At 44.4% G+C, this 24,675-nt stretch overlaps 1 protein-coding gene across 2 annotated transcripts in view; it reads right to left on the minus strand.

The window, feature by feature from the left end:
• Positions 1–4,406: 4,406 nt before the first annotated feature.
• The window catches only part of traf3 (TNF receptor-associated factor 3), a 116,726-nt gene continuing 96,457 nt past the window's right edge, over positions 4,407–24,675 (minus strand). For both annotated transcript variants that reach the window (XM_070879338.1, XM_070879337.1), the window contains 3 exons: positions 13,248–13,388; positions 8,570–8,762; positions 4,407–7,629 (listed from right to left, as the gene is read on the minus strand). In XM_070879338.1, the coding sequence (XP_070735439.1) occupies positions 7,058–7,629; positions 8,570–8,762; positions 13,248–13,388 (906 nt within the window). In that variant the 3' untranslated portion in view covers positions 4,407–7,057. The remainder of the gene's footprint in view (positions 7,630–8,569; positions 8,763–13,247; positions 13,389–24,675) is intronic.

The raw sequence follows: 24,675 nt of genomic DNA on the forward strand, positions 1-24,675 counted from the left end.
TATATCCTGTGACACTGTGTGCAAGGGCTCAAAAGCTCAGTGTCATCCTGTCTATAGCCTGGAAACCTCAACAATTTTAACTGTCCCTAAATCTCCTTAAACTGTGAGAATGAAGTGCCTAGACAGATCCCTCGGCACCAGGGGAGGGGCTCCGTCCACACCGGGGGAGGGGCCTCGGTCCCACCGGGGGAGGGGCTCCGGTCCCACCGGGGGAGGGGCTCCGGTCCCACCGGGGGAGGGGCTCCGGTCCCACCGGGGGAGGGGCTCCAGTCACTGGGGGAGGAGCCCATGTCACTGGGGGATGGGCTTCAATCTGGGGGAGGGGCCTGTGCCACGAGGGGAGGGGCTTCACTCACTGGGGAAGGGCTTTCACTGGGGGAGGGTCTCCAGTCCCACTGGGGGAGGGGGTATGATGGAAAGTGATGTGGACAGTGCATGCGCGCTCTCTCTCTGCAGTATAATGTAGATAAATGTGAGGTTATCCACTTTGGGGCCAAAAGCAGGAAGGCAGAATATTATCTGAATGGTGACAGATTAGGAAAAGGGGAGGTGCAACGAGACCTGGGTGTCATGGCTCATCAGTCATTGAAAGTTGGCATGCAGGTACAGCAGGCAGTGAAGAAGCCAAAGGGGGATATGTTGGCCTTGATAGCAAGAGGATTTGAGTATAGGAGCAGGGAGGTCTTACTGCAGTTGTACAGGGCCTTGGTGAGGCCTCACCTGGAATATTGTGTTCAGTTTTGGTCTCCTAATCTGAGGAAGGACATTCTTGCTATTGAGGGAGTGCAGCGAAGGTTCACCAGACTGATTCCCGGGATGGCAGGACTGACATGTGAAGAAAGGCTGGATCTACTGGGCCTGTATTCACTGGAATTTAGAAGAATGAGAGGGGATCTCATAGAAACATATAAAATTCTGATGGGACTGGACAGGTTAGATGCAGAAGAATGTTCCCGATGTTGGGGAAGTCCAGAACCAGGGGACACAGTCTAAGGATAAGGGGTAAGCCATTTAGGACCGAGATGAGGAGAAACTTCTTCACTCAGAGAGTTGTGAACTTGTGGAATTCCCTACCGCAGAAAGTTGTTGAGGCCAGTTCATTAGATATATTCAAAAGGGAGTTGGATGTTGCCTTATAGCTAACGGGATCAAGGGGTATGGAGAGAAAGCAGGAAAGGGGTACTGAGAGAATGATCAGCCATGATCATATTGAATGGTGGTGCAGGCTCGAAGGGCCGAATGGCCTACTCCTGCACCTATTTTCTATGTTTCTAACAAGATTGCTTGGTAACTCCGAATAGTTGTAAATATGAGGCATGAGGTTTGACAGATCACTCAGTTGAACTATTATTGCTATATTTATACTAACCTTATTATTCCTCAGAAATCAGCTTTTCATCATAATGCCTGGAGTAATTACAGATAATCATTAATCCATCAAACATGAACAGCAACTACATAGATCACACGGAGTTTACAGCATCCACCAGCAAAACAGAATGAGCACTTACGACTCCACTGTGCATATTTTCTAAAAATATGGATCCACAATAGGATTTCTATTATGTTGATCACCTCAGCATTCACAACAGTTATAAACTCAGAGAGCTTGTGATGAACCCCTGAACAATAATATTGCTTGATTCGCAGTCGAAAGTGCCTAATATTTCTTTTGCAATCTCAATTAGTGATCATGATTATCAGTGAAAATATCAATGATAGTTCAGACAAAATCTGCAAATCTGATAATGGGGGTAATGGCTGTATTTAAAACGAAAAAGAATACCAAGAGCACCGATTCTGGCATTTTGATGTAAAGCCACTTTATTCCAAAATAGCTCAATAACGTGTAACATTATGAATAGTTTTCTTCTTCCGGATTTGAATAATAATAGAACTATGTACCAGAGTTCTGTTTATCTGTATTTATTTCACTTCTGGTAAATACTTTCCAATTCATTTTACATGGGTTTTAAAAATGATTGCAGTGTACTCATTCCCTCTGAGCTCATGTTGTCTATCAGACCCACCTCCTGTTGCCGTGATCCTATTCCCACTAAACTGCTGACCATCCAACTTCCCTTCCTGGCCCGCATGTTAACTGATACTGTTAACGGTTCTCTCTCCTCAGGTACTGTCAACCCCTTCAAATTTGCTATCATCTCCCCTCTTCAAAAAAAAAACCCTAGACCACTCGCCCATCTCTAACCTCCCTTTCCTCTTCAAAGTTCTTGAACGTGTTGTCACCATCTAACTCTGTGCCCGTCTTTCCTGGAACTCCATATTCAAAGTCCTACGATCCGGTTTCCGTCCCTGCCATAGTACCGAAATGGCTCTTATCAAAGTCACAAATGATATCATATGTGACTGCGACAGTGGTAAACTATCCCTCCTCATCTTTCTGGACCTACCTGCAGTCTTTGGCATGGTTGACTACTCCATCCATCTCCGACGCCTCTCAACTCTGGTCCAGCTGGGTGGAACTGCACTTGACTGGTTCCATTCTTATCTATCCAGTTGTAGCCAGAGAATCACCTGCAATGGCTTCTCTTCTCGCTCCCACATCATTACCTCTGGTGTTTTCCAAGGATCTATCCTTGGCCCCCTCCTATTTCTCATCTCCATGCTGCCCTTCGGCGACATCATCTGAAAACAAGCGCCAATTTCCCCATGTACGCTGACGGCACCAAGCTCTACCTCATCACCACTTTCCTTGACCCCACCACAGTTTCTAAATTGTCAGATTACTTGTCCAACATCCAGTTCTGGATGAGCAGAAATTTCCTCTAACTAAATACTGTGAAAACCGAAGTCATTGTTTTCGGTCCCTGCTACAAATTCCACTCCCTAGCCACCTGCCAACTGTCACAGGCTGAACCTTGTGTCGTATTTGATCCCGAAATGAGCTTCCGACCAGATATCTGCGCCATCAGTAAAACCGCCTATTTCCACTTCGATAACATCTGACTCTGCCCCTCCTCAGCTCATTTGCTGCTTAAACCTTCATCCATGCCATTGTTACCTCTAGACTTGACTATTCCAACCCATTCCTGACCAGCCTTCCATCTTCCACACTCCATTAAAAATATAACTTGTATTTATATAGTGCTGCTCACATCCTCAAGATGTCCCAAAGTCAATTAAGTACTTTTGAAGTGTAGTCACTGGTATAACGTAGGAAATGCGGCAGCCAATTTGTGCATAGCAAGCTCCCACAAACAGATAACCAGATAATTTGTTTTTAGCGATGTTGGTTAAGAGATAAATATTGACCAGGATACCGGGGATAATTCCCCAGTTCTTCTTCCAAATAGTGCCATGGGATCTTTTACGTCAACCTGAGGGAGCAGATGAAGGCCTAGGTTGAACGTCTCATCTGAAAGACAGTGCAGCACTTCCTCAGTACTGCACTGGAGTGTCAGCCTAGATTTTTGTGCTCAAGTCTCTGGAGTGAGGCTTGAAGCCACAACCTCTGACTGCGAGGCAAGAGTGCTATTCACCGAGCCACAGCTCACATGGCATAAACTTATCCAAAACTCTGCTGCCCCTATCTTAACTCACTGCTGCCCGTATCCTAACTCGCACCAAGTCCCGCTCACCCATCACCCCTGCGCACGCTGACCTACATTGGTTCCCGGTTAAACAACGCTTCGATTTTAAAATTCTCATCCTTGTTCTTAAATCCCTCCATGGCCTCGCCCTTTCCTATCTCTGTAATCTCCTCCAGCTCTACAACCCTCCGAATATCTGCGCTCCTCCAATTCTGGCATCTTCTGTATTCCTGATTTTAATCGCTCCACCACAGGTGACCGTGCCTTCAGCTGTTTAGGCCCCAAGCTCTGGAATTCCCTCCCCGAACCTCTCCACCTCTCTTTCTTCCTTCAAGACTCCTTAAAACTTACCTCTTTTCTGACCTAATATCTCGTTATATGGCTCAGTGTCAAATTTTGTTTGATAACGCACCTGTGAAGGGCCTTGGGATGTTTTACTAAGTTAAAGGCGCTATATAAATGTAAATAGCTGTTGTTGTACTGCTTATAAGAGACAATGGATAACATTTATTATTTTTGGCTGATTGGTGTAGAGAAGTTTACTTTTGAGGTATGATTATTTATTGAAATGGCAGTTCTCCAGAAATAATAAAACCTTTCAATTCTCAAACAATTGTCGTCTCAAAGCCACTGGTAGTGACATAGGAGGGCAAAGATTTCAACAACCAGACAGGGAAAAAAGGTCTTACAAAAATGTAACATCACTGGTGCCTTCCAGTGTGAATAATAATAATTACAAAATCAACACACACACCCAGCCAACCAAACTTGCCAGTCATTAAATAATAGAATTTTCAATAAAATGAAAATAAAAGTTGAGGTTACATTAGTTATAAGGTAAACATTGCAATAATCTGAAAAACTGAACAAAATAATTTATTGAAATGATTGTGGTCTATAGATTCTCAGTATTGAACACAATATCTAGGGGGTGCACTGCAGTGACAGTAGTGACATTCTGGGTCATCATGACACTTTCACTGTTTTGTCAGCTCATTCTTTACAAGGTTCTTGTACACTGGTTTCTTGTTTAGCTTGGATTCCAGCATCCATTTCCAGCGCTAAATCTCAACTCGCTACATTTCCAGCGCTAACTCCGGCTTTCTTGTTCTGGCAGCAGATTCATAAACCGAGTTTTTTATGGGTCTATGACTTTGCCACATAGATAAGAGAGGGAGATTTAGCAATGTAAACGTGGAGAGACAGTTAATAGAGACTAATCTCCAGAAAACGACATAAACAAGCACCAGTGTATAAGCACCTATGGTGACGATCCTTTCACTACATACAATTAAAGTCACAACAGAGAGCTACTGAAAAGGAATCTCCAAAGGCTCATTCCTTTAATCAGGATTTGAATAGACCAAACTGATTTAGTATTGCAATCAAATCCTTACTTGCACACTAGTGACAAGGTCACAGCTCAGTGGTAGATTTGCAATAAACAAGGCAGTAATTTGGTACAATGGTATTCTGGATCAAACATTTTTGGATGCTTATGTAAAACAAGATTGAAAGCAACACAAGTGCAAGTAGGAGTAATCCAATCTTCCTGAAAGACGGCACCTCCGACAGAGCAGCACTCCCTTAGTCCTGCCCTGGAGTGTCAGCCTAGATTTTCAATCATAGGATTGGAATGATACCTGCAGACTTCATGGCCACCCCTCATTTCAAGAGCCATCCCAATAATTAAATGAATAATGGATTTAAAAAAAGGTATCTTCTTTCCTCACTTGAACGTCATGATTCATGCTGGCTATGGGTCCACATGTGCTGCTAGCCCTCACTCAAGTGGCCATTCTTTATGAAGCCTAGACAGCAAGACTCAGCAGGCTAACTGACCATGGAAGGCTTCATACCCGAGCACATTCACATTAGTACTTTCCAGCAGGAATCACTGGATAAATGATACTGAGTGGAAACTGTGGCCAATTCTTTTATCTTTCCAGGCTGGAGACACTGATGCCAACTGTTGTCCACTGCTCATCAGATAATTCAGCACTGGCTAGGGATTGACCTGGGAACCTTCCCAGTTTGAAGGCTTAATACCACATTACGGAGTGCATTTACCCATCCAACCATCAGGGGAATCAATTGTATTTTTTTGAGAATATAGCATAGTCTGAATGAGCTGTGTCATATGACACTAAGGCAGGTCAGAGGTGAATGGAAGAAATATACATCTTTAGTTATACATTTGGAAACAACTGAATTCAAGTTGAATGTGCACTCCCTACTCAAATGGTTCTACTTCAGTACAAACTATACAAGGCCACTGTGAAGGGCTGATTATTGGCAATTTTCCTTGAAAATGGACTTCATGGTTAAGTGGCCTTGCCATTCCAGCCACACCATAAATGTGATCCTAACTTGTACTATGCGTCATCACACCACAATGATGTGTTTCAATATTTTTCTATATACTGTCACATATGACTCCTTTCAGGAGGAATGAGACTCCCCTGGTCATGTACCCCTCACAGAGAGTTTTCTGCAGTAAGAGTGCATGAACGGAATGATCCTGCCTGTGGATTTCTTCATGGAGATCTTTCTGCAGCTGGGACAGGGAGACTACATTGATAACTGACTTACTAAAAGGGGCAAACTAGATATGATTAGTTTCTTAGGGTGACATTTGTTGATACCAAACTGCATGATAAATTATATCATTGTCTTTCACTGCAACACCCTAACATTAATGAGAACCTGATCAGATCTGGTTATCCCCAAAGTTCTTAGTTCAGAATAAGTACACTAAGAAATGACAATGTCATAAGTCCACGAACATGAACTAAATATTTTCCTATTTTCCATTCAATCTGAAGCCTTTTTTAAATGACTGTCTTACTCCTAGAAAGAAATACATGAAACTGGAGGAACCTGTTTGACTCAATCTCATCTTGCAGCCAGGTTTCCCTGTCGCCCCTCCCCCTAAAGCAACAGCAGCTCAACTAATTGGAACTGGAGAAATGACTGGGGAATTTTACAATGACCTGGAGTCACAGTGTTGCAACTCTGGAGATTCCCTTTACCATAACTCATATCTGAACCCAATTCACTTGAAGCTAGACAAAAGAAAGAATGTAAAGCACATTTTGGCCACATTGTTGTAGCACACAGAGTGCCCAGATTGTAATGCTAACAAAAAAAACATGCTACAATGCTTTTCATGGTTCCAGCTGCAACTCCCCTTATGGGTTTGATTGGACAGTCAATGCTGTCAGCTGTCATTTCAGAAGTCTGTATTTAATAGCTCCTGATGTACCCCACAGAATGATCAATTACTACAAAATATTGATGTTATAAAGTTATCGGTGTCATTCCAGCACAATCTCTTTCATTGTGAGAGGCAAAGCCCTTGGCCTTCAGATGGTCAAGTGAATCGCTCAAGCCCTCGGTGACCAGCTGGGAGGAATGTCCTGCTGTTGAAAATCAACAACGCCGTGCTCCACTGGTGCAGACTCTGTTCTGCTATTTTTATTCCCCTCGTGGTTGACATTAATGGGTCACGGGTCTGGCAAGTCTGAGGTATCAACAACTACTTTAATGAAGATAGTGTCATCTTTAATATACGGCCCACTTTCCAGGACAGTCTGTGCAACAAAGAGCGGACAGCCTGAAGCAATATTCATCTCTCCTACTGGCTGCTTAAAACTACTGCTGTTGGGATCCGGCTTAAAGGCATCACCTAAATGGCGATTCGCTGGTCCTTGGTCCAACAACATCAACGTTACTTTCTGTTTGAAGGGCCACGGCAATAGTGCATCATACTCTCCCCGCATAACCACAAAAAACAGCGATAAGTGAGTTCCTTTGCCCATACCATCTCCATTCAGGTAAACTCGAGCACACATCTTGTAGCCAAAATATCCTGTGTAAAATGGCTGGCTATACAAGGACAACGTTTTTCCGCTAACAGCCTCCTGCTTTCGGCGTGTGTAATCTCGGATCTTCCAAATCAGTCTTCCATTGTAGCTTGCAGTTTCTAGCACTTGAAAACGTAGGTCCATATCTGCTAGCCGTACATCGTGGACACTGAGTAGGCCGTCGTGCCTCTTTACTTGGTTTTCTAATGCAGCTGCAAGAAGAAAATATTTTAAGACTTAAAGTTTTTATTTGAGCTAAGCAATTTTTGCAGCAGTATGATCTATTTACTTAATAACTTGTTTACAATCATGATTCATTAATAAAAAATAATAAGCTCCTTACTGTGCTATATAAAATGCACAATATTTTGGGGACCAGATTATAAAATAATAGCCCGCTCAAGATCAGGGAGACAGATCAATAAAAATGTTTTTATTTAAAAAGCTACTATAAGGAAACCATTGCTGTGGCAATATCTAGCCTTTAAACAAATAAATTTGTAACGATTTTAATTATGGTGCATAACTCCTCCAAAAATTGGCCCTAGGCTGTGAACCCTCCATTAGTTGTGGGACATCTCCAGCATTGAAGCCCTAACCACAATCGATCAGCTTCGCTGGGCAGGCCACTTAGTTCACATGCCACACATGAGACTCCCTAAGCAATTGCTCTACGCGGAGCTCCTTCATGGCAAACGAGCCAAAGGTGGGCAGCGGATACGTTACAAGGGCACCCTCAAAGCCTCCCTGGTGAAGTAGGACATCACCACTGACGCCTGGGAGACCCTGGCCGAAGACCGCCCTAGGTGGAGAAAATGCATCCGGGAGGGTGCTGAGCTCTTCGAATCTCAACGCTGCGAGCATGAAGAGGTCAGGTGCAGGCAGCGGAAGGAGCGTGCGGCAAATCAGTCCCACCCCCCTTTCCCCCGACGAATGTCTGTCCCACCTGTGACGGGGTCTGTGGCTCTCGTGTTGGACTGTTCAGCCACCAAAGAACACACTTTAGTAGTGGAAGCAAGTCTTCCTCGATTCCGAGGACTGCCTATGGTGATGATGAGTTGTAGGATTAGTTGTGCTGCTCCTAAACTTCAGCAAAGGTTTAGACAACAGGTGACATTAGCTAATGGAATGGAGCAATGGTCCTGTACTCACTCATGCTCGCTGCTCCTGTGCCTGTTCCAGCAGTTCTGCCAGTCAGTTCCAGCTGTCGCATTCGGGTTTCGAGCTGGTCTACAGATTCTTTCACAGCTTTCACCTCTCGAACAGTCTCCTCCTGTTTTTGGTATGCCTGTTGTGATGCTTGATCAATATTTATCAGTTTATCTGTCTGACTAGCCAACATTTTCTACAAAGAGAAAAACAAAAAAGAAGTTAAATACCATATTTGACACAATATGAAGGATTTGTTTTTTTTGAGATGGACAGGAAGACTCGGCATCCCAGTTAACCGAAATTCTACATCATTGAGGATCAGATCCAAACTCGAAGATAGTGGGGAGAAAGCTGGATCACACACACACACACACACACACACACACACACACCTGAATTACTCTGGTTTGTCACCTCTATTACTCTGGTTTGTCACCTCTATTGCAAAAAAGTTGTCAGCTAACACTATGAGTATGCTTTAAACCATTGGTCAATACAAGGAAGAAGACAATTTAGTCTTTGAGGAGGTAGGAAGCTTATGTGAGAAGGTTAATGAGACTCTTCAATCAACCTAATGTAAACTTGGAAATCCCCAAGTAGTTCAAAGCCAGTGTTGATAAATGTAAAGTTTAACTGCTTTTTAAAAATGCATCAAGGACGCCATGAGAAATGATGTTCATCTTGATGTGGTATTCATTAAAGATCTAGAAATTGTACACAAAACTGGTTAAGTGATAATCCCTCAGGGAACAGCAACCACAGGATGATAACGTTTAACATGATCTGAAAGTCAGAAATACCCAAGACCAGGAGCCAGGTACATAAAATTTAGAGATTCAGTAAAATTAGGGAGCTATTAAAGCAAATAGATCGGGGGAAGTTGTTCAACAACACTACTAACAGACAATGCAACACCTTTTGAGATATAATGCTGAGCATACAGGATAAATACATTCCCAAAATTAACAAGCACAGACAAAAGAATACAACAACTTGTATTTATATAGCATCTTTAATATAGTGAAATGTCCCATGATGCTTCACAGGAGTATTATGAGACAACAAATTGACATGGAGCCACATAAGCTTGGTAAAAGAGGTATGTTTTAAGGAGCGGCTTAAAGGAGAAAAGAGAGGTAGAGAAGCGGAGAGGTTTAGGCAGGGAGTTCCAGAGCTTAGGGCCCAGGCAACAGAAGGCATGGCCACCAATGGTTCAACGATTATATTCAGGGATGCCCAAGATGGCAGAATTAGAGGAGTGCAGACATCTCGGGGGAGTTGTGGGGCTAGAGGAGATTACAGAGATAGGGAGGGGCGAGGCCATGGAGGGATTTGAAAACAAGGATGAGAATTTTGAAATCAAGGCGTTGCTTAACCAGGAGCCAATGTAGGTCAGCGAACCCAGGGGCGATGGGTGAACAGGACTTGGTGCGAGTTGGGACACGGGAAACCAAGTTTTGGATCACCTCAAGAAACCCTAAATGATTTAACAAATTAATTAAATGTGGAAAAAATTAAAGCAAAACAAATTAAAGAAGAAAAATGGCTTGTAAAAATCCTGCAGGAAGGAAAGAGGGGGGCTCACTGGAACAAATATAAATAAATGTAGAAAGACATAAAAAGGTGATCAAATGGCAGAGAGCGATCTGGAAGAAAGTATAGCACCAAACATAAAAGTTTAAAAAAAAATGTTCATTGCCAAACAGCAAGAGGATAGTCAAAGAAGGTATGATAGCCATAAAAGATACAAACAGGCTCACAACCGAGATGAGCACAAATTAGCAAATATTCTGAATAATTAATTCCTCCAAGTATTCACAAGGGAATGCATGCCCTCACCAAACAAAGATACCCCAAATATAATCAATGATTATGTTATATATGAGGTGGAAGTGCTGGAAAGGCTAAAAAGGCATAAAATAATTAAATCCCTGAGGATAGATATTTATGCTAGAACGTTGATAGAGACTAGGAGATTTGAGAGACACAATCAGTCATGATGCAATTAAGAGGAGGCTAGACAAGCATAAGAGGGAGATGGGAATAGAGGGTTGGTTAATGCTGACAGTTGTTAACCTGTGGAATTCCCTGCCGCAGAGAGTTGTTGATGCCAGTTCATTGGATATATTCAAGAGGGAGTTAGATATGGCCCTTACGGTTAAGGGGATCAAGGGGTATGGAGTGAAAGCAGGAAAGGGGTACTGAAGGAATGATCAGCCATGATCTTATCGAATGGCGGTGCAGGCTCGAAGGGCCGAATGGCCTACTCCTGCACCTATTTTCTATGTTTCTATTTAGAGAAGGAAAGATGGAAGGAGGCTCGAGTGGAGCATAAACGCCGGCATGGACGGGTTGGGCCGATTGGCCTGTTTCTGTGTTGTATTTCCTATGTAATCCTACGTAATCAATCATTATCAAGGAGTCAATGGACACTGGGGAGGTACCAGTTGATTGGAAGCAGGCTAATGTGGTGGCCATATTTAAAAAAGGTGACCAGACAGACAAGTAATGACAGATTACTACCATTCCATGCAAAATGGAAGTGATTGTCAGGAGTAAACTTGAGGATCATCTCTATAATACAATCTAGTAAATAGCAGTCAACATGATTCAGAAATGCTGCATCCTGCCTGACCAACCTCCTTGACTTCTTTGAGGAAATAGCAACCCAAGTGAACTGCGGTAAATCCTACAATGTATGCACCTTGACTTCCCGAAAGTTTCACATGAAAGACTATTAATTAACTTAAAAACTCAAAGCTGGGGATTCAGAGTAAACCAGAGAATGGATAAGAAACTAGCTAAAGGGTCAAAATTATGAGTACTCGTTTGGAGTTATATTGAAGGGAGGGGGGGGGGGGGAGAAGAAAAGTATTGAGTGGGCCTCAGGACTCTGTATTAGGACCACTATTGTTTCTAATTTACATAAATAGCATGGATTCAGAAACTCATATGCAAAGTGGTAACATTTGTAGATGATACCAAACTAGGATGGGCAGTGGAATGAGAAGTGGCCTCTCAGAAATTACAGAATGAGTTGGACACAATATATAAGAGGGCAGATGAAATTTAAAGTAGACAGTGATAAGTAATATATATATATTTATAGGGAGGGAACATAGACAATACATAAATAGTGCTAAAATAGCTCAGGATGTCTTAGCAGACTCGATGTTAACCATTTCTGACCAATTCAGAGCAGCAATAAACAAACAAACAATGGCAATAGAATGCTGAACTACATAGCCAAAACAATAGGATATACATCAGAGCAGATAGTAATTTCTCGTCAGACCACACCTTGAATACTGGTCGCTAAGAAACGGGACACATTCAAGTGCGGATGCAGCCCATAGAAAAGCTATAAAGCTGAACCCCAGTTGCAACAGTCTAAGTTAAGAAGAAGGACTGGAGAAACATAGACTTTTCAGCCTAGAACAGAGGCATCAGAGAGGATGTTGTATACAGAAAACCCAGAATATTACTTAAAATTAAGCTACGGGACTGAACTTGTACCTCTCCATTCTCTCAATTCCGACATCATCAAAGTTGTTGACACTTGTCATCTGACAGAAGGACCTCTACCTGGCTAAGCTTGAACCCAACTATCTCAACTCCTCCCATCTACCTTTGGACTGCAATACCAATCTATAATTTCCCAGACTGCCATCAATCTCATCTCTTTCTCCCCCACTGTCTGCAACCTTATTATTCTCCAACCTCACAGCTTGCTCCTGCCCCTCTGACCTAATTTCCTCTCATCTTAACTATTATTTCCCCCCCCCCCCACTCCACCCTCCCACTCCTGTGTAGTTTCTACCCACCTACCTCTGTGACTGGTCTGAATCCCACTGCTGATTTAACAAGTTCAGATTCTACAGCCTCAAGTGTTTTTCCCCACAATGGACACAGTCCCTTTTACACCTCTCACCCAGAATAGTTTCCAGGACCTCAGCTTCTTCCTTGATCATTAGACCAACTAGGCCCTTTCCACCACTGCCCTCTGGCTAAACTTGCTCTCACCTTAATGTCAGATAAAAAGTGTTGCTAAGGAAACCCACATGGGTGCCAGATACACTGTTTTTTTAAAAAAAAGGTAAGTGGAACACTGTTCATTCCAATCTTAGTCAGGCCCCTTCCCCGAGCTTGCTCTTCATCGCACTGATGACTTTATTAGTGCTGCTTCCTGTTCTTACTGTGATCTTGAAAGTCTCATTAACTATGCTTTCAATTTTCACTCGACCCTCGCTGGATATTCAGAATATTCTTTAGTGTTCAATCAAACCTGAAATAACAGTCTATTGTTCTAATTCTGGTATCTTTTCAAAACCTTAACTCTCTTACATATCTCGAAACTGCATCCTTTCCCAATTAAAAAGCCTGAGCCTCTCGGGTCTTTCCTCATACTTCAGCTTTGTAGCTCTTCTCTGCTTTGCCTTTTGATCCTGAATGTCACCCTTGTGGCTCAGTGAACAGAACTGGACACAGTTCTGGGAAGGGTTCGGCCAGAGCACTGTACAGTTTGGTCAAGATTTCCTCTGACTTTTATTTTACTATTCTGGCTAAGTAGTTCAACATTCTAGAGCAAATTATATCATAAGCATGGCTCTCAGACGCTGCCATTAAGAGGGATCTGCAGATACCAAAGCATTCCTTATCTGTGCCAATAAGCTCTTACCTGCATGTGTCCAAGTCGACTTTCATTCTTACTTGCAAGCTGTGAAAATTTACTTTGTTCTTTCTCCAAGTGGTTTATCTGAGCTGACATAATATCAACAGTTTTACACTTTTCCTGCAATTTGTTCTGAAGCTCAAAAATCTGTAACAAGACAAAAAAAATGCTGTTACTAAGAAGTCTCTTGTAAATCAGCAAGCAATATTTATCTCTTCATAAAAGAGATTATGGATTTATGTCTAATAGTGAACTAACATCCAGATTCATACTTTTAACATTTTGCTGAGATTAATAAATCAATCATTTTTGTGAAGTCTATAAACACTTCAGCTTTATCTATTCCCCCCCCCACCCGCCCCTCATTTGGCAGTTACACCACTGGGAGAGTAGGATGACCTGGGTCTCGGGTCTCGGGTCTCTCTTGACACCATGATCATCTGACGAGAGCTAACACTGTTTCAGACTGGTTTTCCTTTTTGAAAGTATTCTGATGTCACCAAGTTTGTAATTTTCTCTCGGGTGAAAAACTCTCAACTTGGTGATGAGGGGGACAGGTGACGGCTGGGATTTAATTGGGAGTTCAATATTCTACTAGAGCTAATGATGCACCTGAATTTTTGTATCTTGATAATACTCTTGACAGAAATGTGTCAATCTACTTGTATGATACCTGGGGCACTGTATCCAGTCAACCCCTGTCTTTATATAACAAATGAATGTTAAAAAGATTATATAACTCTCCAATCTATGTACTCAGATAAAACCAAGCAGTGATCCAAATCTTTCCACAAAACATATTTGAATCCCAGCTAAGTTAGACGTAGCAATGTGTGGCACACACTTTACAGTTTAAATTAGTCCAGCTCAAAATTAAGTATAAAACAGAGTTAGAGACTGATTATTTACACAAAGTATAATGCTTCACAAAAGGACAATTCAACTAATGCTTTTTCACATAATGGAGGAATCCCTGTTTGGATTTAAGATGAAGAAGAAAGGGTGGATCATAAGCTTTTTCTTTAGTTCTCAGATGTCTAGACTCACAGCTGGAACAATGCCCAGAAACATCCTAATGAGAACTTTGAACATCCTTTGGCTTTTTGGTTTGAACATGACAATCAGCACCAGCAAAGCAGATCAAAGACCCAACAGCAGAGCGACAGAAACCGCTTCTCCTGGTCATAGTTACAGTTACCAAAACAGAATAACTTACCAAGAGAGTATCATTTAAGGTTGCCCTATCATATCACAAAACCACTGACTGTTTCTAATCAAATTAAATGGAAAGAAAATAAATTGGATAAAAATAACTGACCTAGAGATCAAAAGATTAGTATTTCTGTATATTGGAGGGAATGTGCATGGAAAAAAACCAGCAAGATATGTATCAACAGAAATGTTTTTTGACACAGCTAATGACAGAATAGAGAGAAGCCATCTTTGTTCTGAATTGCCAGTCTAAATACTGCAGAATAATTAATGGCTTCCACACAAACATTCTGATAAGAGAATTGAAATATTGTCTCCAACTCTTTCCTACTAAATATATCTGAACACAGGAAGGAAGAATTTATATTTATATAGTGCCTTTCATAATCTCAATACATTTCAACGCACTTCACAAGTAAGTACTTTTTTGACATCTACTCACTGTTGTAATGCAATAAAACGTGGCAGCTAATTTTCGCACAGCAAGATTCCACAAACAGTAATGAGATGAATGACCAATTAATCTGTTTTTGGGAGTGTTGGTTGAGGGATGAATCTTGACCAGGCCATGAGGAGAACACCACTGCTCTTCTTTGAACGGAGCTGTCGTCTCTTTTATGATATATATAACAATTTACACTGTAAACTTTTGAGGCAGAAGGTTGTCTGAAGTCCCACTCCAGAGACTGGAGCATATAATCTAGGCCAACACTTCACTGCAGTACTGAGAGAGTGCTGAACTGTCAGAGGTGCTAACTTTTGCATGAGGCATTAAACCAAGTGGACGTAAAAGATCCTATGGCACTATTCGAAGAAGAGTAGGGGAGTTGTCCCTGGTGCCCTGGTCAATGTTTATCCTTCAACCGACATCACTAAAAAACAGAGTATGTGGTCATTATCACATTGCTGTTTGTGTAACTGCGCTGTGTGCAAATTAGCTGCTGCATTTCCTTAAATTTCAATTGTAACTACACTTCAAAAATACTTCATTGGTTGTAAAATGTTGCGACATCCTGAGGTTGTGAAAGGCGCTATACAAGTGCAAGTCTTTCTTTTGTTCTTGCTTTCTATCTGAGCAGGCAGACAGGGTCTCACCCTCTGACACTGCACCCTGCTAGAGGTGCCAGCCTACTCTATACTGAATGGGGCTTGAACCCACGACATCCAACTCTGAAGGGAGAGCGCTACCATTTTGACAATGCAGACATATTTAAAAAAGGAGGAAAATGTGACTAATTTTGAAAATTCCACGTTTTCCACGGAAATGGAGTCTAAAGGAACCCACAAAAAATGCATCTAAGCCACCGCCCTAAAAATAAAATGAAACAAATTGTGCATCTTTGTGGGCACAGTCAAAAGAGCTGGCATAATCTGAAATCCAATTTGCATTTTGAATTCTGAATAGAATCATTATAAAATAGATTTACAATCAAATACTGGGCAGCTTCTTGTAGCTTAAACACCTTAAAGGTTCCAATCAAAACCCATCACTGATTTGGGATAAGAATCTTCACACACCTGTTGAAATGAGGATTTTTAAAATGTCCAATGCATTTCGGGCTTCTTAGTGCATATTAAACTTGGAAACATTTTATTGCTACTTTGTAAAAATCAAAGGAGCCAGGTGCTATCTTTTAGAATCAGAGAATTAAAAAAAAATTCATTCCGGGATGTGAGCATCATTGGCAAGACCAGCATTTATTGCCCATCCCTAATTGCCTTTGAGAAAGTGGTGGTGAGCTGCCTTCTTTAATCGCTGCAGTCCTTGTGGTGAAGGTGCTCCCACAGTGCTGTTGGGGGGGGGGGGGGGGGGGGGGAGGGGGTGCGGCAGGGAGTTCCAGGATTTTGCTCCAGCACTGATGAAGGAATGGCGATATATTTCCAAGTCAGGATGGTGTGTAACTTGGAGGGGAACTTGCAGGTGATGGTGTTCCTATGCGCCTGCTGCCCTTATCCTTCTAGGTGGTAGAGGTCACAGGTTTGGGAGGTGCTGCTGAAGAAGCGTTGGCGAGTTGATGCAGTGCATCTTAGAATCATAGAATGGTTACAGCACAGACAGAGGCCATTCGGCCTGTTGAGCCTGTGCCAGCTCTCTGCAAGAGCACTTCAACAAGACCCACTCCCCCGCCCTTTCCCTATAGCCCTGCAATTCTTTTCCTTCAGGTACTTATCCAATTCCCTTTTGAAATCCATGATTGAATCTGCTTCCAGCACCCACTCAGGCAGTGCATTCCAGATCCTAACCACTTGCTGCATAACGCTGATCAACTAGCATGCTGGTTGGCTTTCCTCAAAATCTTTCTTCCAGACAAAGTAAGAAATGGCTCATTAACAGCATTTTGACTTCACTGATCAAAACACCCAGATGCAGTCATGCTGTGCAAAGCTGCTTTCAAATCTCAGACACCGAGGAATGTATCCTAGTTCCAAATTCGCTAGAAAAATCGACAGTAACAACCCATTTAACCATGTAAAGCACTACATGCAATATTATATAGCAAAGGAGGCCACAATTCCTCCAAAAATGATAATTGCTTGATTGCTAAAAGCCCTTTTCAGTGAGGTGCACAAAACATCCAAGATTTAAAGACACAGCCTCTTCAATATAGCACTATTATGGTAAAAATGTGTGCAGTTCCAGTTTTGCTATGGTATTAGAATTTCTACAGGGATAAGTACAGTAGAACCTTGCATGTATACTATTCCTCCAACCTGATCACCACACTGTGTCCCATTAATGAGATTCACATTTGGTCTTGCTGATTCATACATCCCAGTATTCAAGAAGTCGACCATTTTTTGGGTCCCAAACCAAAACATACGCATTTTAATCCTTTAAATCATCAACTTACCACAACTTGCATTAACTTACATTGGAGCAGCCATCTCCCATTATTCCATTTACTAACTGTTAAAATACCAGGAGGAATGGTCCACAATGGTTAAACCCCAGCACTCAAGTGTAGGATGAGAAAAACGAATCACTTTTACACTGGTGCTTGGTTTAGCTTGTGATTCCGTCATCGGTAAGAAACAGATTTAGCAGTATAAACATGGAGAGTCAATGCTTGGCCCTTGGTATCCCACAGTCCCAACTAAACAAACAGTAGATTCTATTGCACAGTGAATTGGTGCTTCTTCAGTGGGGATACACAAAAACATCTCAAATGGAGCAACACCTTTAAGCTGCTTTATCATCATTAATACAACTCCACTGTCTCACAAATCATGAAATTTGGTCAGAATTAATGGGCCCAAGTTTCCACATGATTTGCGCCTGATTTTTAGGAGCAACTGGTAGAGAACGGACCAACTTAGAAATCGCAATTCTCTACATTTTTTTTTCTGCAGTTCTAGTCAGGTAGAATAGTTCTACTTTGGAACAGAATTTTTTCTTCAAAAGGGGGCGTGTCCGGCCACTGACGCCTGATTTCAAAGTTTCCACAGTGAAAATGTACTCCAAACTAACTTAGAATGGAGCAAGTGAAGATTTTTGTAGAACTGAAAAAACCTGTTCTACACATTAAAAAATCAGGCGCAGGTTACAAATTAGGCGTCCAGAACGAGGTGGGGGGGGAGGGGGGGGAGGGAAGTCATTAAATTCTACAATAAATCCTTATTTATACTTCTACAAATAAATCCAACCTGAATAAAAATTTATAAGCAAAGAAAAGATTAAATAAACCATCTTCCTACCTGTGTGAAAGTGCTTCAGCCAGCCTCACAAGTTCGTTCGTTCGTTCCCGATGGCAGGGGGGGAGGAGGAAGCCATTCCCGACAGCGGGCGGGCGGGAGGGAGGGAGTGCGGGCCCGATCGACCGAACGCAGCCGGGGGGGGGGAGGAAGCCGTTCCAGACGGCGGGCGGGAAGGAGACAGTGAGAAGGCTGCAGGAAGCCTTCCCACTGCTGCAGGAAGCCTCAGTGCTGATGGCAATGTGCTTTTATTAAAAAATGTTCAAAAATTAATCAGCTACAAAGAACTACAAAAATGGCCGAGTGCCAATGTTTCCTTCACACTGCGCGTGCACGAACGCTCCAACGCGCACGCGCAGGGTTGCCGGCAGGAAAAAAACTAATTTAAATAGTACCCGCCCCCTCCCACTTACAAAATCGGCGCAAGTGTAGGCTCCGCTCCCCTGGGCGCCGCGCCAAACAGACAAGGAGCTGCAGGGCTCTCCAGAATCGCGAGTTTTTTTTCCGGCGCCGTTTTAGGCGCGAAAAACGGGCGCCCAGCTCAGAGGGGCGCCCGTTTTTTATCGTGTGGAAATTTGGGCCCTATGAGTTGCTATTTTTGGTTTTATAAACCTCATTAGTGGCTTTATTTAATCTCTAACAGGTCACAGCTCTTTACAAAAGCTATATTACCGCATCTGAAGTTGAAATAAAATGATTTCTTTCATTGAAATCGCGAGATAACGAGTTGGTGTGTATTTTCATTACAAATCACGTGTCTTGCGATTAAATCGTGAGAGTTGGCAACTCTGTTTTGTATTGCATGAGACCTATGCTACTGATGGCAGCCCCTGATGCACAAGTACTTAATCACAAAAGTAAACTTGCCGGGGGTTCTCGAAGGCTGTTACATATGACTCTTCCTGGCCACCAGCCTTGGGGAATCCCAGCTGTGACCTGTAGTAGGATACCTGGACAGCAAGAACCTAACATGGGGCTTGTGCAATATAAAACAGCTTCAAATAAGTTAAACCCAAACCAGTGAAATCAGTTTTAAAGATCACAAGAGCAACTAAAATAAATACAGCAAATGCTGGAAACACTCAGCAGGTCGGGCAGCATTGCTGGAGAGAGAAGCAGAGTTATCATCATCATAGGCAGTCCCTCAGAATCGAGGAAGACTTGCTTTCACTCCTGAAGTGAGTTCTTTGGTGGCTGAACAGTCCAATACGAGAGCCACAGACTCTGTCACAGGTGGGACAGATAATCGTTGAGGGGAGGGGTGGGCGGGACTGGTTTGCCACACGCTCTTTTCACTGCCTGCGCTTGATTTCTGCATGCTCTCGGCGTTGAGACTCGAGGTGCTCAGTGCCCTCTCGGATGCACTTCCTCCACTTAGGGTGGTCTTGGGCCAGGGACTCCCAGGTGTCAGTGGGGATGTTGCACTTTATCAGAGAGGCTTTGAGGGTGTCTTTGTAACATTTCCGCTGCCCACCTTTAGCTCGTTTGCCGTGAAGGAGCTCCGAGTAGAGTACTTGCTTTGGGAGTCTCGTGTCTAGCATGCGAACCATGCGGCCTGCCCAGCGGAGCTGATGAAGTGTGGTCAGTGCTTCAATGCTGGGGATGTTAGCCTGGACGAGGACGCTGATGTTGGTGTGCCTGTCCTCCCAGGGGATTTGTAGGATCTTGTGGAGGCATCGTTGGTGATATTTCTCCAGCGACTTGAGGTGTCTGCTGTACATGGTCCAGGTCTCTGAGCCATACAGCAGGTATTACTACAGCCCTGTAGATCATAAGCTTGGTGGCAGTTTTGAGGGGCCTGGTCTTCAAACACACTTTTCCTCAGGCGGCCGTAGGCTGCACTGGCGCACTGGAGGCGGTGTTGGATCTCATCGTCGATGCCTGCTCTTGTTGATAGGAGGCTCCCGAGATATGGGAAGTGGTCCACGGTGTCAAGGGCCACGCGTGGATCTTTATGACTGGGGTGGCAGTGCTGTGCGGTGAGGACAGGCTGGTGGAAGACCTTTGTCTTATGGATGTTTAGCGTAAAGCCCATGCTTTCATACGCCTCAGTAAATATGTTGTCTATGTCCTGGAGTTCAGCCTCTGTATGTGCGCAGATGCAGGCTTCATCCGCGTACTGTAACTCGACGACAGAGGTTGGGGTGGTCTTAGACCTGACCTGGAGACGGCGCAGATTGAACAGGTTCCCACTGGTTGTGTAGTTTAGTTCCACTCCAGCGAGGAGCTTGTTGACTGTGAAGTGGAGCATGGCGGCGAGAAAGATTGAGAAGAGGGTTGGGGCAATGACGCAGCCCTGGTTGACCCCGGTCCGGACGTAGATTGGGTGTGTGATGGATCCGTTGGTAAGGATCACGACCTGCATGTCGTCGTGGAACAGGCAGAGGATGGTGACAAACTTTTGGGGGCATCCGAAATGGAGGACGATGCTCCATAGACCCTCACGGTTGATTGTGTCAAAGGTCTTTGTAAGGTCGAAGAAGGCCATGTATAAGGGCTGGCGCTGTGCCCTGCATTTTTCCTATAGCTGTCACGCTGCAAAAATCATGTCCGTTGTGCCCCGTAGAGGACAAAATCCGCACTGTGACTCGGAGAGGAGCTCCTCGGCCACGGGAAGAAGACGGTTTGGGAGGACTCTAGCGACGACTTTCCCAATGGCTGATAGCAGGGAGATTCCTCTGTAGTTGCCGCAGTCGGACTTGTCCCCTTTTTTAAAGATGGTCACGATCACTGCATCCCTTAGATCCCCCAGCATGTTCTCCTCCCTCCAGACGAGAGAGATGAGGTCGTGTATTCACGCCAGCAGTGCCTGCCTCTCCACCATACTTCAAAGCCTCAGCAGGGATTCCGTCTGCGCCCGTAGCCTTGAGAAGCAGAGTTAACATTTCAGGTCAATGACCTTTCATCAGAACAGGAAGAGGTTAAAAGACAAGAATAGAAACAAAAGATGGGTCCCGAAGAGGTGTAATTGGTCACAGCAGAATAGCAGGTGAGGAGGGAGGCATGGAAAATCTGGTAAAGAGAAGGCTTCAATGGCCCAAGAATGTGACGGAAGATAGGCAGGTGGACCCCAGGAGTGTGGACCACTCTACCGATCTTGTACAGAGAGTGGATCCCCAACCTAAGCAACAGACCACACCTTCTCCACTTCCAGGCACTTGCTGTCCGAGAGAAAATGGGAGTGGTGGTTAAGGTCGAAAGTTGTTAAGCTCAATGTTCAGCCTGGAAGGCTGTAAAGTGCCTGGTATTATATTCATGATTCAGAAAGAAACCTGCACAAAGGTGGTGATCAATAACTAGAGTTTTCACTGCATGAGGTGAATGAAAATTGAAAACTGTAATTCTGCATGAAACTGAAAGTTGAGCGAATGTTTCAGGTATGAGTCTTCATCAGAACACAAACAGACCTCTTTCCTCAGACCATTTTCTCTTTTGGGTCCACTTATAATCACCAATATTTTAAAAAATGTTCTCCTTGGATCACTTCGGTCATATGTAATCCCCCCCTCTCTATCACGGGCAAGGCCACTGATTTACGGGGACTGAATAAAACTCTTTCTAGAGGGAGATTCCGGATTACTAGAGTTTGGGGATCAGCGTTTCGGAGATTGTTATTGTTGTGTTCCTAACACAGATGAGGCTGCACACAGGGAGGTTAAAGTAACAGTGACCTCAGTCTTTATTAAGATACTCCAGAGTGAGAAACAGACCTTAGGGGCTGGCTTATATACAGTGCTCCCAAGGGATGCTGGGATCCCTTGGGACTTCAGGGGATGCGCTCCCTGGTGGCGGAACATGAGAATGCATGCTTTACAGATACACAACATCACTCCCCGCCAAAGTCAAAGTGAAAACTATTTACAAGGTGAGGCGGTCGGGAGCCTTTCTTTCCCTGGTGGACCGCCTCGGTACAAATGTCTGTTCTGGTGTGTTGGCTGTGCCCTCGCTGGGCTGGCGTGTTGTTGGCCCTGCAGGGCTGCTGGGTGAGCCTGGCCTTGCTGGACTGTTCGGCGTGATGGGTTCGATTTCCTGGTCCGGCGTGGTGTCGTTGATCCTTTGGGTGTGTGTTGTGGACTTGAAAAAGGTGGTGTCTGCTGTGGGTTGTTCAGGGTAGTCTGTGAACCGCAGCCTCGTTTGGTCCAGGTGCTTTCTGCAAATTTGTCCAAACAGTTTGACTACAAATACCCTACTCCCTTCTTTAGCTATCACCATGCCCGCGAACCACTTGGGACCATGTCCATAGTTTAGCACACACACAGGGTCATTCAGATCAATTTCCCGTGACACAGTGGCGCGACCATCGTTTACATTTTGTTGCTGCCGCCTGCTCTCTACCTGATCATACAGGTTGGGGTGAACCAGCGAGAGTCTGGCTTTAAGTGTCCTTTTCATGAGTAGCTCAGCCGGGGGCACCCCTGTGAGCGAGTGGAGTCTTGTGCGGTAGCTGAGCAGTACTCGGGATAGGCGGGTTTGGAGTGAGCCTAATGTGACTCGTTTAAGGCTCTGTTTGATTGTTTGTACTGCCCGCTCTGCCTGCTCATTGGAGGCTGGTTTAAACGGGGCCGATGTGACATGTTTGATCCCATTGTGGGTCATGAATTCTTTAAATTCTGCACTGGTGAAACATGGCCCGTTGTCACTGACCAGTATGTCAGGCAGGCCGTGGGTGGCAAACATGGCCCTCAGGCTTTCAATGGTGGCGGTGGCAGTGCTTCCCGACATTATTTCACATTCAATCCATTTTGAAAAAGCATCCACCAGCACCAGGAACATTTTACCGAGAAACGGGCCCGCATAGTCGACATAGGTCCTTGACCATGGTCTGAAGGGCCAGGACCACAAACTTAGTGGTGCCTCTCTGGGCGCGTTGGTCAACTGAGCACACACACTGCATTGATGTACACAGGACTCTAAGTCAGAGTCGATACCGGGCCACCACACGTGGGATCTGGCTATCGCTTTCATCATTACTATACCCGGGTGTGTGCTGTGGAGATCTGAGATAAAAGTCTCCCTGCCCTTTTTGGGTAGCACTACGCGGTTACCCCACAACAGGCAGTCTGCCTGAATGGACAGCTCGTCCTTTCGCCACTGGAACGGCTTGATTAGCTCTTGCATTTCAACGGGGATGATGGCCCAGCTCCCATGCAGTACACAGATTTTTACGAGGGACAGCAGAGGATCTTGGCTGGTCCAAGTCCTAATCTGGCAGGCCGTGACAGGTGATTTATCATTTTCAAACGCTTCCATGGCCATCAACAAGTCTGCGGGCTGCGCCACCATCAACAAGTTTGCAGGCTGCGCCATTTCCACCCTCGTGGTGGGCAATGGTAGCCGACTGAGAGCATCCGCACAGTTCTCGGTGCCTGGCCTGTGGCGGATGGTATAGTTATACGCTGATAGCATGAGTGCCCACCTTTGTATGCGGGCTGAGGCATTAGTATTTATCCCCTTGTTTTCAGCAAACAGGGATATGAGGGGCTTGAGATCGGTTTCCAGCTCAAATGTGAGGCCAAATAGGCACTGATGCATTTTCTTTACCCCGAACACATACGCTAATGCCTCTTTCTCAATCATGCTGTCGGCCCTCTCGGCCTTAGACAAGCTCCTGGAAGCATAGGCGACAGGTTACAACTTCCCCGCAACGTTAGCTTGTTGAAACACACACCCGACTCCGTACGACGATGCATCACATGCTAGCACAAGTCTTTTACACGGGTTATACAATACAAGCAGCTTGTTGGAGCATAAAATGTTTCTGGCTTTCTCAAAAGCAATTCGTTGGTTCTTTCCCCATACCCAGTTCTCACCTTTACGCAATAACACATGTAGGGGCTCTAAGAGGGTGCTTAACCCCGGTAGGAAGTTACCAAAATAGTTGAGGAGTCCCAGGAACGATCGCAGCTCCGTGGCGTTCTGTGGCCTGGGCGCGTTCCTGATAGCCTCTGTGGGCTGAATGCCGTCCGCCGCGATCTTTCTCCCCAAAAACTCCACTTCTGTTGCCATGAAGATGCATTTCGACCTCTTCAGCCGAAGCCCTACCTGATCCAGTCGCTGGAGGACCTCCTCCAGGTTTTGTAGGTGCTCAACGGCATCCCGACCTGTGACCAATATGTCGTCCTGAAAAACCACTGTGCGTGGTACCGAATTGAGTAGGCTCTCCATATTTCTCTGGAAGATCGCTGCAGCCGACCGAATTCCAAACGGGCATCTGTTGTAAATGAACAGTCCCTTGTGCGTGTTGATGCAGGTGAGGCCCTTTGAAGACTCCTCCAGCTCCTGCGTCATGTAGGCCGAAGTTAGGTCGAGTTAGTGAACGTCTTGCGTCCTGCCAGCGTCGCAAATAGGTTGTCTGCCTTAGGTAGTGGGTATTGGTCCTGTAGCGAGAAACGATTAATAGTTACTTTATAATCGCCGCAAATCCTGACCGTGCCATCACTTTTGAGTACTGGAAATGTCCCACTCGCTGAATTCCACTGGGGAGATGATGCCCTCGCGTTGCAGCCTGTCCAGCTCGATTTCCACTCTC

Source organism: Pristiophorus japonicus, chromosome 4, assembly GCF_044704955.1.
Source record: "Pristiophorus japonicus isolate sPriJap1 chromosome 4, sPriJap1.hap1, whole genome shotgun sequence".
In the NCBI taxonomy this organism is placed as follows: Eukaryota; Metazoa; Chordata; class Chondrichthyes; family Pristiophoridae; genus Pristiophorus; species Pristiophorus japonicus.